The 17,175-nt window shown below is 41.9% G+C and overlaps 1 protein-coding gene across 1 annotated transcript; it reads left to right on the top strand.

Moving 5' to 3' along the window:
- Positions 1-2,890: 2,890 nt before the first annotated feature.
- On the top strand, positions 2,891-6,998 carry LOC118648534. The gene is made up of 2 exons (XM_036294855.1): positions 2,891-2,998; positions 3,497-6,998. Exons 1-2 carry the CDS (start codon positions 2,891-2,893, stop codon positions 6,917-6,919), a joined length of 3,531 nt encoding a protein of 1,176 aa, XP_036150748.1. The 3' UTR covers positions 6,920-6,998.
- The last annotated feature ends 10,177 nt before the right edge of the window (positions 6,999-17,175 follow it).

Below are 17,175 nucleotides of genomic sequence, written 5' to 3'. Positions count from 1 at the left end.
GCCGGTTCGGCGGCAGTTTCAGGCGTCTTTTTACTGCGCGTAGTCATTTTCAAATATTTATTACGCGAGCGATAATGAAAACTTTAAGAAACAGAGATAAACGTTTAAAGTCGCGGAGGGAGTAGGGGTGAGGAAAACGCGTACCTCACAGAGTTTGTTCTATCCCACCGCTGTCACCAAAAATGTTACGTCCCGGGCGCGCGGGAGGGGCGGCGTTGCCGATATTCTCCCGTAGCCGGAGAAGAGGGGGAAAAAGGTTAGAGGAACAGAGTCGAGCGGTCCACCGTTCCTCTGGAATTTAAGTAGTGGCAGGCAAATTCGGGAAATTTTCACGATAAAACAAAAAAAAAACAAAAAAAAAACTTATTCGCGACGTTTATTCGGAGGAGTTTACGTCTGTCTGTGAAATCGCGATTAACGTGGGTCGTTCCGAATTGTACGGATCGTCTCCCGTTAGATTTAGGTATTGTATAAAATCGCTTAAAATGTCGTTGCAGATAAGACATTCATCGAGGAGTCTAAAGATTGTTAAACGCGTTGAGCAGGAGATGCACGCGTCGTAGCATTGAGTAAATCCGATATGAACGGCGTGTCTTCGTTTCAAAACGTAGGATGAGCGGACTTCCCAAGAGGCGCGGATATAACACGCGGAACAGATTATATGTTCTACGTCACGGCGGTGTTGGTAAATTCGCGAGACAGAACATCTAGCAGACGCGATCCATGCGTGATAAAGGGCTGAACGTGCGTTCGGGTTGAAGGTCGCCGGAGAATAAAGCGAACGCGGAGGACACATAACTCGCTCGTTCTTTCTTTACTCGGTGTCCTCGTCAGAATCGGAAAAACGATATGGAGATATAGACCGTGCGACGGTTACGGTAATCGGAATATTATAAAAAGGGGTGTGATAACGCGCGGAAAGGGCAGGTATTATGAACGACTCAAATTTCGCGGTGCAATCGCTGCAATTGTCGTATGAGACAGTAGTATTTAAGATTACGCAGCATTCGGAGCACTCTTCATATATAGGACTAGTACCGCAGTGGATATAGTGACGGATTTCTTCGTTGTAATTGCTAGGGTCCGATTGATCGCCGATGCAATCGTGACAGATAATTGAATTATTAAGGCGATTTCGAAAAAGGAAAACTTTATTGCACGAAATTATCTCGTTTGTGATTCCACGTGAACGAAGAGGAATTTCGTACTTTCGCGGGGAAACGCGATTAATCACGCCCATGATATCTGTGCGAGGCGCATATTAAATATTAAATTTTACGGCGGTTAGAGAAATCACGGCGCTGAGTAGAGGGGAGACGTTTGACTCGAGTAGGCGGCTTTCTGCAGCGGCGGTAGTGGGGGAGCCGGAGCGATGCGACGGCGTCGTTGCGCGGCGTACAAAATGGCGCGAGGCACGCTCAGCCACGTGGCCGCGTAAAGATGGCGAGACCTATTCTTCGCGAGATTCTAGGCACTCCGAATTCACTGTCCGGTATTGAGAATTTATCCAGGCACTTACCCTATTTTTGGATGCGTAGAACTCGTACCTTGGATCCTCCTTAGAAATATGCGTCACGTCGACAGGTCGCTTCCCAACGGAGATTCGTACTAGCTTGTACGGAATGTGCTCAGGGACGTCCTTCTCTGTCGATGGGCGAGTGGTGTAGGCAGCAAAGCGCGGGTCTTCGGCAGGAATGTCTGACGGCCTGATGCGAGGCACGTGGAAAATGATAGGCACTAATTTGTAATCACTGACTCTAACTGGCAAGGATGAGAGCGCTTCGGTTTTATCCGCGACCGCGTAATCTCCTTCTACACCGAGGTAGTGGAGAAATCCGTGAGTAGGTAATGTCTGGTATAATTGTGCTTTGACTCTGCGAACTTGATATTTACGTCCGCCACGTCGCTGTTTCGGCATTCGTGATGAAAATATTTTTATGATAGCGAAGAGAATAATAATTCGTACTTATTTTAAAATGGCAACAATGAACCTACGATAAATCAGGACTGAAACAGTCGTCGCAGACCGTGCGGGTCAGCCGCACCGATGGCTCTTACTCACAGTCTCTGATTAATCGAGAGTATATTCGAGTAAAGACTTGAAATTAATTTGTTTTATAATATCCAAGATTATGTTCATCACGAATTCGAATGAGAGGAGAGGTAATTGTTGGAATAAAAGGAAATACGAGTTTCACTAAATATTCAGTATATTTACGATCTTAAATTTACAATTAAATTATTGAAACACAGGATTTACAGCGCGGTGTTATTAGTATTTGAATATAAAAACGTCGGTTATTATCAGTGATCGCTAGTAAATATTCTAAACATACGCAAAAGTAATATTCTAAGTTCGGAATGGAAGTATTCTAAGGCAAAGAATGAAAATATTCTAAGTTTGTAATAGAAATATTCTAAGTTCGAAATAGTAAAGAATGAAAATATTCTAAGTTCGAAATAGTAAAGAATGAAAATATTCTAAGTTCGAAATGGTAAATATTCTAAGTTTGAAATGGAAATAATCTAAGTTTGAAATAGAAATATTCTAAGTTGGAAATGGAAATAATCTAAGGTTGAAATGGAAATATTCTAAGTTGGAAATGGAAATAATCTAAATTTGAAATGGAAGAAATAGAAGGATTGAGACACTCTGTTCTAAGTCTGATCTGCTCTTTCCACAATCTAAATCTGAGGCTCTGGTCCTCTTGCATAAGAATATATATCGTTGCATAACCCTTCCTCGTGCATATCCCACCCTCGTCTCTTTTTCGGCGGCTCGTTGCGTAACGCTCGAGCACGAGGTTTCGCTGTTTTGGGGATGCACCAGTAAGGGTGGGGGTGTAGTGGATTAGCAGAGTGTTACAAAATAGTGGTAGTGGGAATACAGATGCGAGAGATAGTAATAGTGGGAGTACGGACGCCGTATGCGAGAAGTAGAAATGGTGGGAATACGGACGCCGTGTGCAGGAGGAATAGTAGTGGGAGTAGAGACGCAGTACAGTCGCTGTTTCTTTCTTTGTCGCTCTTACGATTTCCTATTCTATTGTCGCATACTTATGCTAGAAACGCATACATAAGGATTAATATACTCTATGAGCGCGCGCATATTGCGGAATTATGCTAATAAGATAATATAGAACTTAACAATGCTAGGGTTATGCGCAAATTAGTTGTTACATACAAATATTAATAGTAAAAACATACACAACTTAATAATAGAATTGTAGTATTTAAAATAATATATTCGGCGCAACTTAATACTCATATAATTATACGCAAAATAATAATAACGTTACAATAATTGTACGCGAGAATAAAAATAGAAAATAATGCATAATTAATTAATATGTAATATTAATACAATTAATAATAGTAGTGTTGTTCGCGAATTAATAATGGTAGTTTTATATAAATGCACAATTAATTAATATGTGATTAATTATAATAATATAATTAAGAATATGAATAATAAAAATAGAAAGAAAAAGAAAAGAAAAAGAAAATTATTATTTGGCGGGGACGTCACAACACAAAGCAATACAGATATCCGCCGATTCATAAAGACGAAATAGACAGGCAAGTGGGGGAACTTTTGAAAAACGACGTTATAAAACCTTCTACTTCGCCTTATAATTCCCCCCTGTGGATCGTGCCTAAAAAGGCAGATTCTAAAGGAAACAAGCGATGGAGACTTGTGATTGATTTCCGCTCCTTAAATGAGAAAACTTTGGGCGACGCATATCCTTTGCCTAATATAACAGAAATTCTCGATCAACTGGGCAGTGCTAAATATTTCAGTGTATTCGATTTAGCCTCAGGTTTCCACCAAATACCAATGCACGAATCCGACGCGCCGAAAACAGCTTTCTCCACACCCTTCGGTCACTACGAATACAAAAGAATGCCCTTCGGCCTGAAAAACGCCCCAGCCACGTTTCAAAGACTCATGGATCTCGTTTTAAGCGGTTTGCAAGGAATAACATTATTCGTATACTTAGATGACGTCGTGATTTACGCGAGCTCCTTAAAAGAACATAAGAAAAAATTTAATCAGCTGGCAGAGCGTTTGAGACAAGCGAATCTAAAATTACAGCCCGATAAATGCGAATTTCTAAGAAAAGAAGTAACATACTTAGGGCACGTAATAAACGAAAATGGAGTAAAGCCTGACCCGAAGAAAATAGAGGCTGTAATGCATTTTCCGCATCCGAAAAATACTAAGAATATTAGAGAATTCTTAGGTCTAGCCGGTTATTATCGCAGATTCATTCCGAATTTCTCGTGCGTCGCGAAACCTCTTACGAATCTTTTAAAGAAAGACGAACCCTTTGCCTGGCAGCAGGCACAAGAAATCGCTTTTACGACCCTCCGAAAGCAATTGTGTTCCGAGCCTTTGTTACAGCATCCCGATTTTACTAAACCTTTTATTCTAACGACTGACGCTTCGGGATATGCAATAGGCGGAATATTGAGTCAGGGCGATATAGGAAGAGATTTACCTATCGCCTATACCTCGCGATTATTAAACACAGCCGAACAAAATTATTCAACTATTGAAAAAGAATTACTTGCGATTGTATACAGTACGCATTATTTCCGACCATATCTCTACGGTAATAAATTTAAACTCGTGACGGATCATAAACCACTAGTATGGATGCATTCAGTTAAAGATCCGACGTCGAGACTCATGCGATGGAGATTAAAACTCGCCGAATACGAATTCGAAATTGTATACAAAGCAGGAAAAACGAACGTAAACGCCGACGCCCTATCTCGTAACCCTGTCATAAAACGAGATATACAAGACACAACGGCTGTCCTACCCCTCGAAGCCTTCGACTCCGACGACGAACCTATCTTCGACAAACCCTCACGCGGAAACAATAAAACGACGGGACCGACAGACCGACGCCCGGACGAAAAACAGACGTACAAAAACACTCGAACGAAATCAATAAACACGAACGAACAGCAAAAAGAAAACGTAAATATAGAGTACGAAAATGAAAACGAAAGCATGGATGTAATGCATGAGGGTATGAGTGAGAATGAGATATATCAAGCGTGCGAAATAGAAAGCGAAGCGAGCGAAAAAGAAGGCGATGACGCAACCGACACAGGTAGCGAAACGAGTGGAAGCGAGAGCGACGACGCAAATGAAACAGAGAGTGAGGACGAACTATTTGACAGTCCAGACGTACCGTACTCTTTTAAAGGACGATTTGCGCCGCCCACGCAACAACGCGAAGCGATTATTAATGTAACGCGCGACAATTTCCTCGCGCAAAATGATAATTTAGTGATTTTTACGACGCAGAGAGGCGACCCTTGCGATCGGGGAGCGAAAATCTTAAAAGAAACAAATCTATTACCTGAGACAGACAAGCTCACTTTGGGGCGAGCCCGGCCTTTGCCTCGTAAAAATCATAAACACTTGATAATGCTTGCCGTAAAAGAGAGAATGCCAGGGAACGTCGATCGAACAATTCTTAACGAAACCATATCTTCTTTACTTGACGTCGTAAACGAGCTCGGTTTATTCAGTTTTTCTATATGTCGTGGAGATTTAGACAATATCAAATGGCTGAGCATTTACAGTCTACTCGAATCGACATTCACTGACTCACGCGTTACGATAACGGTATGCACGAATCAAGTTCGCATTCCCCCTGAGGAACAACGCGAAGAAATAATCCGCGAAAATCACTGCTCTACGATCGGTGGTCATAAGGGCACCACCAAAACTTATAAGCGAATAAGATATAATTTTCAATGGCCGCGAATGAAATCTGACATTAATAATTTTATTCAAAGATGCCGAAATTGTCAGATCAAGAAATTAGTGCGTAGAAAAGTAAAGCAACCGATGACATTAACGGACACGCCAGACGCCGCGTTTGATAAAGTCTCAATGGATTTAATGGGCCCGTTACCCCCGTCTAGAAACGGAAATATATATATATTTACTATTCAAGATCTCTTAACAAAATATTCGTTAGCGATCCCTTTGCGAGGAGCCGGCGCCGTGGAAGTAACAAACGCTCTAATCGAAAACTTTGTTTGCACATTTGGCGCTCCGAAAGCCATTTTGACGGATCAAGGGACGCAATTCCTCAGTATACTTATGAAAACGGTCGCGCGTAAATTTAAAATAAATAAATATACTACCACTGCGTACAGGCCTCAAGCAAACGGCTCAGTAGAAAGATCTCACCATGTGCTATGGGAGTATCTTAAGCAGGTAGTCGAAAATAAAGAAAATTGGGATGAATACTTAGCGCTAGCCAGTTTTTCATATAACACGAGCGTACATGAGGGCACCGGTTACACCCCTCACGAGTTAGTTTTCGGTAAAATAGCTCGCACGCCCACGAGCGAACCGCCGCCGGAAGATTTAGACAACGAGAGTTACGCTAATTACCTGACGAACCTGTTTAATAAATTGCGCGACGTTCAGACAGCCGCGCACGATAATCTCGTATCGGCTAAAAGAAAATCAAAGAACTATTACGATAGAAGAGTAAGGCCGAGACATTTCGAGCCCGGTGACGAGGTATATCTCTTAAAAGAACCAACTCATAAATTAGGCGACCAATATACCGGTCCGTATAAGATTTGCGAAATTCTAGATAATCATAATGTTAAATTAGAAATAAGTCCGCGTAGATTTAGAATTGTACATGCAGACAAACTCAAAGGAGGAAAACCTGTTTCCATCCCCACCACTACTCAACGAGAGAGCTCTCCATCACGCGAAGATGCAGACGCCCTTGGAAGGGGCTCCCTACCACTCGAAGATACCTTCGTCTCGAGAAAGGACAACCCACCACGCGGAAGGTCCGCCACCAGACCAATCAGAGACGCCGACGCTGCAACATGTTCCCCGCCTGGATCGTCTTCGTCCTCCCAGTAGCCACGGCTATGCTTGCTTACGATTGTGGAGGGGAAGGATTAAATATAACTACCCTCTCACTCGTCGACATCGGAAATTGCCAATTGAATGACATAGAACCAAAACAAGAAGAGGTTTACGTACAATTAATGCAATTATCTGAATACGACAAAGCCACCGTTCTTCAATGCAAAGTAGAAGTCGATCGTACTATATACGATTGCGGAATGTTCTCGCACATATCACTTGTCACGAATGGAAGGCGAGAATACATTCTAGAAATCGGTGCCGCAGCCTGCAAAAAGTTACATGAAACGGGCACCATCACAATAGCCAACACTCTCTTCGATATGATCTCAAGAAATACAACAAATCGGAGATCAGCTTTGTTGGCAGGACACATTCCACCCTCCGGCCGCTGTACCGGAGCGCATTATTCCGACGCATACGGAACATGGGACAACGTAATGGTGCAAGCATCTGTGAAAATCACTCTCAGAGAAATGCAGGCGTCGATTCAAAGGTCAACGGGATTTATTACGCTGCCCGACGGCACACGATGTCCGATAACGGAAGGAAATTGCCTCGATGCTGAAGGAGCTGAGAACTATTGGCCGGTACTTCCGCTTGACACGTGCCACTTCGACCAATATGACGTACTGTACGAGGGACGCGCAGCAAAATTAACGCCTAAAGAAGGACAAACACTGCCTGTGGTATATACAGTAACGAAATCGATTTTATTTTCGTTAACGAAAACTGCCGAGAAGAATGTTTGCGGATACAACCTCATTCAGACAGAGCATCCGAAACTATTTCTTCTGGAAACCGAGAAAGGGCGAACATTCAAAACACGTGGAAAAATATCCGTCGACAATCTGGATATTTTTACTTACGTAAACTCAAAGTTTGTGTACGTAGAAAGACATATACAAACTCAGCTTACACAACTATACAGAGACATTATGGAACAAAAATGCGCCTTGGAGAAGCAAATTTTACAAAACGCGCTCTCACTAGCCACCATCGCCCCCGATGAAATGGCGGCAAGAATCATGAAGGCCCCAGGATATACAGCAGTCACTGCCGGAGAAGTCATACATTTAATAAAATGTGTGCCTGTGAGCTGTAGTGTACGACCTACAAAGGAATGTTACAATGAACTTCCCGTTATACATGGAAACGGATCGTACTTCCTCTCGCCAAGGACCAAGATTCTAATAAGAAATGGCACGCCGAGAAACTGCAATGGTCCACTGCCAATCATGTACAATATATACGGAAGGTGGTATCGCGCAACGCCAAAAATGATGGAGACCCTCCCACCGCCGACGATACAGCCTCTTACACATCCGACATGGAAATACGTCAGCCCATCCGATTTAGCGACAAGCGGCATATATACAAGCGAAGATCTCGACCGCCTGAGGACGCATATAATGTTCCCCGTGGAAAGACCCGCCATGCTGAACACAATAGCACACGGAGCCATGGGAGGAACCGTTCCAGCCGGAAGTATTTCCATGTTAAATCTGCTTGACGAAGCCTCGCTCGATAAAATCGCCGAATCAGCGGGCGCAAAATTATGGAAAGGATTTATTACCTTTGGATCCGCCAGCGCAGGAGTGCTCGCGATTTTCATAATCATCAGATTGATAAAGCTGATTGTCGACACGCTCATCCATGGATATGCTCTACACTCGGTATATGGATGGAGCATGCACCTGCTGGGAGCCGTCTGGAGTTCAGTAACGCACCTGTTGCTACACCTGGGTGGACGAACGGAGAGACCTACAGACGGGAATGAAGAAAGAGACTCTGCAACCATTCCCCTTTCAACGTCAGAAAATCATCGCCCCGCCCCCAGTGCAGTGAACGTGCCAACGCTAAGTGAAAATATGAGCGATAAAAACTCATTCCAATATTCGTATAAGGACTTGCGAAATATTTAGACAATAATCAACCTAACGCCGAAGCGCCGTAAAATGCTGACCAGCGGGTCAACATTTTTATTTTAGGGGGGAGGTGTGACGTCCCCGCCAAATAATAATTTTCTTTTTCTTTTCTTTTTCTTTCTATTTTTATTATTCATATTCTTAATTATATTATTATAATTAATCACATATTAATTAATTGTGCATTTATATAAAACTACCATTATTAATTCGCGAACAACACTACTATTATTAATTGTATTAATATTACATATTAATTAATTATGCATTATTTTCTATTTTTATTCTCGCGTACAATTATTGTAACGTTATTATTATTTTGCGTATAATTATATGAGTATTAAGTTGCGCCGAATATATTATTTTAAATACTACAATTCTATTATTAAGTTGTGTATGTTTTTACTATTAATATTTGTATGTAACAACTAATTTGCGCATAACCCTAGCATTGTTAAGTTCTATATTATCTTATTAGCATAATTCCGCAATATGCGCGCGCTCATAGAGTATATTAATCCTTATGTATGCGTTTCTAGCATAAGTATGCGACAATAGAATAGGAAATCGTAAGAGCGACAAAGAAAGAAACAGCGACTGTACTGCGTCTCTACTCCCACTACTATTCCTCCTGCACACGGCGTCCGTATTCCCACCATTTCTACTTCTCGCATACGGCGTCCGTACTCCCACTATTACTATCTCTCGCATCTGTATTCCCACTACCACTATTTTGTAACACTCTGCTAATCCACTACACCCCCACCCTTACTGGTGCATCCCCAAAACAGCGAAACCTCGTGCTCGAGCGTTACGCAACGAGCCGCCGAAAAAGAGACGAGGGTGGGATATGCACGAGGAAGGGTTATGCAACGATATATATTCTTATGCAAGAGGACCAGAGCCTCAGATTTAGATTGTGGAAAGAGCAGATCAGACTTAGAACAGAGTGTCTCAATCCTTCTATTTCTTCCATTTCAAATTTAGATTATTTCCATTTCCAACTTAGAATATTTCCATTTCAACCTTAGATTATTTCCATTTCCAACTTAGAATATTTCTATTTCAAACTTAGATTATTTCCATTTCAAACTTAGAATATTTACCATTTCGAACTTAGAATATTTTCATTCTTTACTATTTCGAACTTAGAATATTTTCATTCTTTACTATTTCGAACTTAGAATATTTCTATTACAAACTTAGAATATTTTCATTCTTTGCCTTAGAATACTTCCATTCCGAACTTAGAATATTACTTTTGCGTATGTTTAGAATATTTACTAGCGATCACTGATAATAACCGACGTTTTTATATTCAAATACTAATAACACCGCGCTGTAAATCCTGTGTTTCAATAATTTAATTGTAAATTTAAGATCGTAAATATACTGAATATTTAGTGAAACTCGTATTTCCTTTTATTCCAACAATTACCTCTCCTCTCATTCGAATTCGTGATGAACATAATCTTGGATATTATAAAACAAATTAATTTCAAGTCTTTACTCGAATATACTCTCGATTAATCAGAGACTGTGAGTAAGAGCCATCGGTGCGGCTGACCCGCACGGTCTGCGACGACTGTTTCAGTCCTGATTTATCGTAGGTTCATTGTTGCCATTTTAAAATAAGTACGAATTATTATTCTCTTCGCTATCATAAAAATATTTTCATCACGAATGCCGAAACAGCGACGTGGCGGACGTAAATATCAAGTTCGCAGAGTCAAAGCACAATTATACCAGACATTACCTACTCACGGATTTCTCCACTACCTCGGTGTAGAAGGAGATTACGCGGTCGCGGATAAAACCGAAGCGCTCTCATCCTTGCCAGTTAGAGTCAGTGATTACAAATTAGTGCCTATCATTTTCCACGTGCCTCGCATCAGGCCGTCAGACATTCCTGCCGAAGACCCGCGCTTTGCTGCCTACACCACTCGCCCATCGACAGAGAAGGACGTCCCTGAGCACATTCCGTACAAGCTAGTACGAATCTCCGTTGGGAAGCGACCTGTCGACGTGACGCATATTTCTAAGGAGGATCCAAGGTACGAGTTCTACGCATCCAAAAATAGGGTAAGTGCCTGGATAAATTCTCAATACCGGACAGTGAATTCGGAGTGCCTAGAATCTCGCGAAGAATAGGTCTCGCCATCTTTACGCGGCCACGTGGCTGAGCGTGCCTCGCGCCATTTTGTACGCCGCGCAACGACGCCGTCGCATCGCTCCGGCTCCCCCACTACCGCCGCTGCAGAAAGCCGCCTACTCGAGTCAAACGTCTCCCCTCTACTCAGCGCCGTGATTTCTCTAACCGCCGTAAAATTTAATATTTAATATGCGCCTCGCACAGATATCATGGGCGTGATTAATCGCGTTTCCCCGCGAAAGTACGAAATTCCTCTTCGTTCACGTGGAATCACAAACGAGATAATTTCGTGCAATAAAGTTTTCCTTTTTCGAAATCGCCTTAATAATTCAATTATCTGTCACGATTGCATCGGCGATCAATCGGACCCTAGCAATTACAACGAAGAAATCCGTCACTATATCCACTGCGGTACTAGTCCTATATATGAAGAGTGCTCCGAATGCTGCGTAATCTTAAATACTACTGTCTCATACGACAATTGCAGCGATTGCACCGCGAAATTTGAGTCGTTCATAATACCTGCCCTTTCCGCGCGTTATCACACCCCTTTTTATAATATTCCGATTACCGTAACCGTCGCACGGTCTATATCTCCATATCGTTTTTCCGATTCTGACGAGGACACCGAGTAAAGAAAGAACGAGCGAGTTATGTGTCCTCCGCGTTCGCTTTATTCTCCGGCGACCTTCAACCCGAACGCACGTTCAGCCCTTTATCACGCATGGATCGCGTCTGCTAGATGTTCTGTCTCGCGAATTTACCAACACCGCCGTGACGTAGAACATATAATCTGTTCCGCGTGTTATATCCGCGCCTCTTGGGAAGTCCGCTAACCAATTCGAAACGCTGTGGAATTTTTATCAGGATTTTCTCAATGCTCCGATTCAACATAGTCAGAATTTGAAACATCGATAGAAAGTACATTGATATTATTTGAATCAGAGTCATCAGGAATAGATTGTATTATAGGCACCCCTCTCTCTCTCTCTCTCTCTCTCTCTCTCTCTCTCCTCTCTCTCTCTCTCTCTCTCTCTCTCATATCAGCTAGCGACTCTAAGTCGACTCCAATACTGACCGTAGGTCTATCGACATGATGTACAATTGGCTGACGCTCATATTGCTTTCATATTGTTGAAGGCGCCCCATTTTTGTCGCGAAGACAATTCCCGAAACTGTTTCGGCATCTGTCAATAATAATTTATTGCAATATTATATATCCAGATTTAAATAATTTACCCTTTTCAGAGATTTTATATATCCAAATTTAAATAATTTACTAATTTTATCAGAGATTTTATCATTTTATATATAATTATATTATATCATTTGTAAGTATAGCTTATTATTAATTGTATTTTAATTTAATTATTTTTCAAGTGATTACTGTTTTTTATATTAATAATCAATAATAGAACAATTCACTCTTAAAGCTATGTAGCTTACATGTATATTTACATGTGTTACGTCCCGGGCGCGCGGGAGGGGCGGCGTTGCCGATATTCTCCCGTAGCCGGAGAAGAGGGGAAAAAGGTTAGAGGAACAGAGTCGAGCGGTCCACCGTTCCTCTGGAATTTAAGTAGTGGCAGGCAAATTCGGGAAATTTTCACGATAAAACAAAAAAAAAAACAAAAAAAAAAATTATTCGCGACGTTTATTCGGAGGAGTTTACGTCTGTCTGTGAAATCGCGATTAACGTGGGTCGTTCCGAATTGTACGGATCGTCTCCCGTTAGATTTAGGTATTGTATAAAATCGCTTAAAATGTCGTTGCAGATAAGACATTCATCGAGGAGTCTAAAGATTGTTAAACGCGTTGAGCAGGAGATGCACGCGTCGTAGCATTGAGTAAATCCGATATGAACGGCGTGTCTTCGTTTCAAAACGTAGGATGAGCGGACTTCCCAAGAGGCGCGGATATAACACGCGGAACAGATTATATGTTCTACGTCACGGCGGTGTTGGTAAATTCGCGAGACAGAACATCTAGCAGACGCGATCCATGCGTGATAAAGGGCTGAACGTGCGTTCGGGTTGAAGGTCGCCGGAGAATAAAGCGAACGCGGAGGACACATAACTCGCTCGTTCTTTCTTTACTCGGTGTCCTCGTCAGAATCGGAAAAACGATATGGAGATATAGACCGTGCGACGGTTACGGTAATCGGAATATTATAAAAAGGGTGTGATAACGCGCGGAAAGGGCAGGTATTATGAACGACTCAAATTTCGCGGTGCAATCGCTGCAATTGTCGTATGAGACAGTAGTATTTAAGATTACGCAGCATTCGGAGCACTCTTCATATATAGGACTAGTACCGCAGTGGATATAGTGACGGATTTCTTCGTTGTAATTGCTAGGGTCCGATTGATCGCCGATGCAATCGTGACAGATATTGAATTATTAAGGCGATTTCGAAAAAGGAAAACTTTATTGCACGAAATTATCTCGTTTGTGATTCCACGTGAACGAAGAGGAATTTCGTACTTTCGCGGGGAAACGCGATTAATCACGCCCATGATATCTGTGCGAGGCGCATATTAAATATTAAATTTTACGGCGGTTAGAGAAATCACGGCGCTGAGTAGAGGGGAGACGTTTGACTCGAGTAGGCGGCTTTCTGCAGCGGCGGTAGTGGGGGAGCCGGAGCGATGCGACGGCGTCGTTGCGCGGCGTACAAAATGGCGCGAGGCACGCTCAGCCACGTGGCCGCGTAAAGATGGCGAGACCTATTCTTCGCGAGATTCTAGGCACTCCGAATTCACTGTCCGGTATTGAGAATTTATCCAGGCACTTACCCTATTTTTGGATGCGTAGAACTCGTACCTTGGATCCTCCTTAGAAATATGCGTCACGTCGACAGGTCGCTTCCCAACGGAGATTCGTACTAGCTTGTACGGAATGTGCTCAGGGACGTCCTTCTCTGTCGATGGGCGAGTGGTGTAGGCAGCAAAGCGCGGGTCTTCGGCAGGAATGTCTGACGGCCTGATGCGAGGCACGTGGAAAATGATAGGCACTAATTTGTAATCACTGACTCTAACTGGCAAGGATGAGAGCGCTTCGGTTTTATCCGCGACCGCGTAATCTCCTTCTACACCGAGGTAGTGGAGAAATCCGTGAGTAGGTAATGTCTGGTATAATTGTGCTTTGACTCTGCGAACTTGATATTTACGTCCGCCACGTCGCTGTTTCGGCATTCGTGATGAAAATATTTTTATGATAGCGAAGAGAATAATAATTCGTACTTATTTTAAAATGGCAACAATGAACCTACGATAAATCAGGACTGAAACAGTCGTCGCAGACCGTGCGGGTCAGCCGCACCGATGGCTCTTACTCACAGTCTCTGATTAATCGAGAGTATATTCGAGTAAAGACTTGAAATTAATTTGTTTTATAATATCCAAGATTATGTTCATCACGAATTCGAATGAGAGGAGAGGTAATTGTTGGAATAAAAGGAAATACGAGTTTCACTAAATATTCAGTATATTTACGATCTTAAATTTACAATTAAATTATTGAAACACAGGATTTACAGCGCGGTGTTATTAGTATTTGAATATAAAAACGTCGGTTATTATCAGTGATCGCTAGTAAATATTCTAAACATACGCAAAAGTAATATTCTAAGTTCGGAATGGAAGTATTCTAAGGCAAAGAATGAAAATATTCTAAGTTTGTAATAGAAATATTCTAAGTTCGAAATAGTAAAGAATGAAAATATTCTAAGTTCGAAATAGTAAAGAATGAAAATATTCTAAGTTCGAAATGGTAAATATTCTAAGTTTGAAATGGAAATAATCTAAGTTTGAAATAGAAATATTCTAAGTTGGAAATGGAAATAATCTAAGGTTGAAATGGAAATATTCTAAGTTGGAAATGGAAATAATCTAAATTTGAAATGGAAGAAATAGAAGGATTGAGACACTCTGTTCTAAGTCTGATCTGCTCTTTCCACAATCTAAATCTGAGGCTCTGGTCCTCTTGCATAAGAATATATATCGTTGCATAACCCTTCCTCGTGCATATCCCACCCTCGTCTCTTTTTCGGCGGCTCGTTGCGTAACGCTCGAGCACGAGGTTTCGCTGTTTTGGGGATGCACCAGTAAGGGTGGGGGTGTAGTGGATTAGCAGAGTGTTACAAAATAGTGGTAGTGGGAATACAGATGCGAGAGATAGTAATAGTGGGAGTACGGACGCCGTATGCGAGAAGTAGAAATGGTGGGAATACGGACGCCGTGTGCAGGAGGAATAGTAGTGGGAGTAGAGACGCAGTACAGTCGCTGTTTCTTTCTTTGTCGCTCTTACGATTTCCTATTCTATTGTCGCATACTTATGCTAGAAACGCATACATAAGGATTAATATACTCTATGAGCGCGCGCATATTGCGGAATTATGCTAATAAGATAATATAGAACTTAACAATGCTAGGGTTATGCGCAAATTAGTTGTTACATACAAATATTAATAGTAAAAACATACACAACTTAATAATAGAATTGTAGTATTTAAAATAATATATTCGGCGCAACTTAATACTCATATAATTATACGCAAAATAATAATAACGTTACAATAATTGTACGCGAGAATAAAAATAGAAAATAATGCATAATTAATTAATATGTAATATTAATACAATTAATAATAGTAGTGTTGTTCGCGAATTAATAATGGTAGTTTTATATAAATGCACAATTAATTAATATGTGATTAATTATAATAATATAATTAAGAATATGAATAATAAAAATAGAAAGAAAAAGAAAAGAAAAAGAAAATTATTATTTGGCGGGGACGTCACACCTCCCCCCTAAAATAAAAATGTTGACCCGCTGGTCAGCATTTTACGGCGCTTCGGCGTTAGGTTGATTATTGTCTAAATATTTTCGCAAGTCCTTATACGAATATTGGAATGAGTTTTTTATCGCTCATATTTTCACTTAGCGTTGGCACGTTCACTGCACTGGGGGCGGGGCGATGATTTTCTGACGTTGAAAGGGGAATGGTTGCAGAGTCTCTTTCTTCATTCCCGTCTGTAGGTCTCTCCGTTCGTCCACCCAGGTGTAGCAACAGGTGCGTTACTGAACTCCAGACGGCTCCCAGCAGGTGCATGCTCCATCCATATACCGAGTGTAGAGCATATCCATGGATGAGCGTGTCGACAATCAGCTTTATCAATCTGATGATTATGAAAATCGCGAGCACTCCTGCGCTGGCGGATCCAAAGGTAATAAATCCTTTCCATAATTTTGCGCCCGCTGATTCGGCGATTTTATCGAGCGAGGCTTCGTCAAGCAGATTTAACATGGAAATACTTCCGGCTGGAACGGTTCCTCCCATGGCTCCGTGTGCTATTGTGTTCAGCATGGCGGGTCTTTCCACGGGGAACATTATATGCGTCCTCAGGCGGTCGAGATCTTCGCTTGTATATATGCCGCTTGTCGCTAAATCGGATGGGCTGACGTATTTCCATGTCGGATGTGTAAGAGGCTGTATCGTCGGCGGTGGGAGGGTCTCCATCATTTTTGGCGTTGCGCGATACCACCTTCCGTATATATTGTACATGATTGGCAGTGGACCATTGCAGTTTCTCGGCGTGCCATTTCTTATTAGAATCTTGGTCCTTGGCGAGAGGAAGTACGATCCGTTTCCATGTATAACGGGAAGTTCATTGTAACATTCCTTTGTAGGTCGTACACTACAGCTCACAGGCACACATTTTATTAAATGTATGACTTCTCCGGCAGTGACTGCTGTATATCCTGGGGCCTTCATGATTCTTGCCGCCATTTCATCGGGGGCGATGGTGGCTAGTGAGAGCGCGTTTTGTAAAATTTGCTTCTCCAAGGCGCATTTTTGTTCCATAATGTCTCTGTATAGTTGTGTAAGCTGAGTTTGTATATGTCTTTCTACGTACACAAACTTTGAGTTTACGTAAGTAAAAATATCCAGATTGTCGACGGATATTTTTCCACGTGTTTTGAATGTTCGCCCTTTCTCGGTTTCCAGAAGAAATAGTTTCGGATGCTCTGTCTGAATGAGGTTGTATCCGCAAACATTCTTCTCGGCAGTTTTCGTTAACGAAAATAAAATCGATTTCGTTACTGTATATACCACAGGCAGTGTTTGTCCTTCTTTAGGCGTTAATTTTGCTGCGCGTCCCTCG

Source organism: Monomorium pharaonis, unplaced genomic scaffold (assembly GCF_013373865.1).
Source record: "Monomorium pharaonis isolate MP-MQ-018 unplaced genomic scaffold, ASM1337386v2 scaffold_496, whole genome shotgun sequence".
Lineage (NCBI taxonomy): Eukaryota > Metazoa > Arthropoda > Insecta > Hymenoptera > Formicidae > Monomorium > Monomorium pharaonis.
This window is presented reverse-complemented; position numbering and strand designations above follow the sequence as displayed.

Bases quoted from the DNA above. Each gene is read 5' to 3' on its own strand.
- LOC118648534 (XM_036294855.1), top strand. From the start codon at position 2,891: ATGCGAGAGATAGTAATAGTGGGAGTACGGACGCCGTATGCGAGAAGT. The intron at 2,999-3,496 runs GTACAGTCGCTG...GAAAAAGAAAAG, and splicing joins GTAGTGGGAGTAGAGACGCA to AAAAAGAAAATTATTATTTG.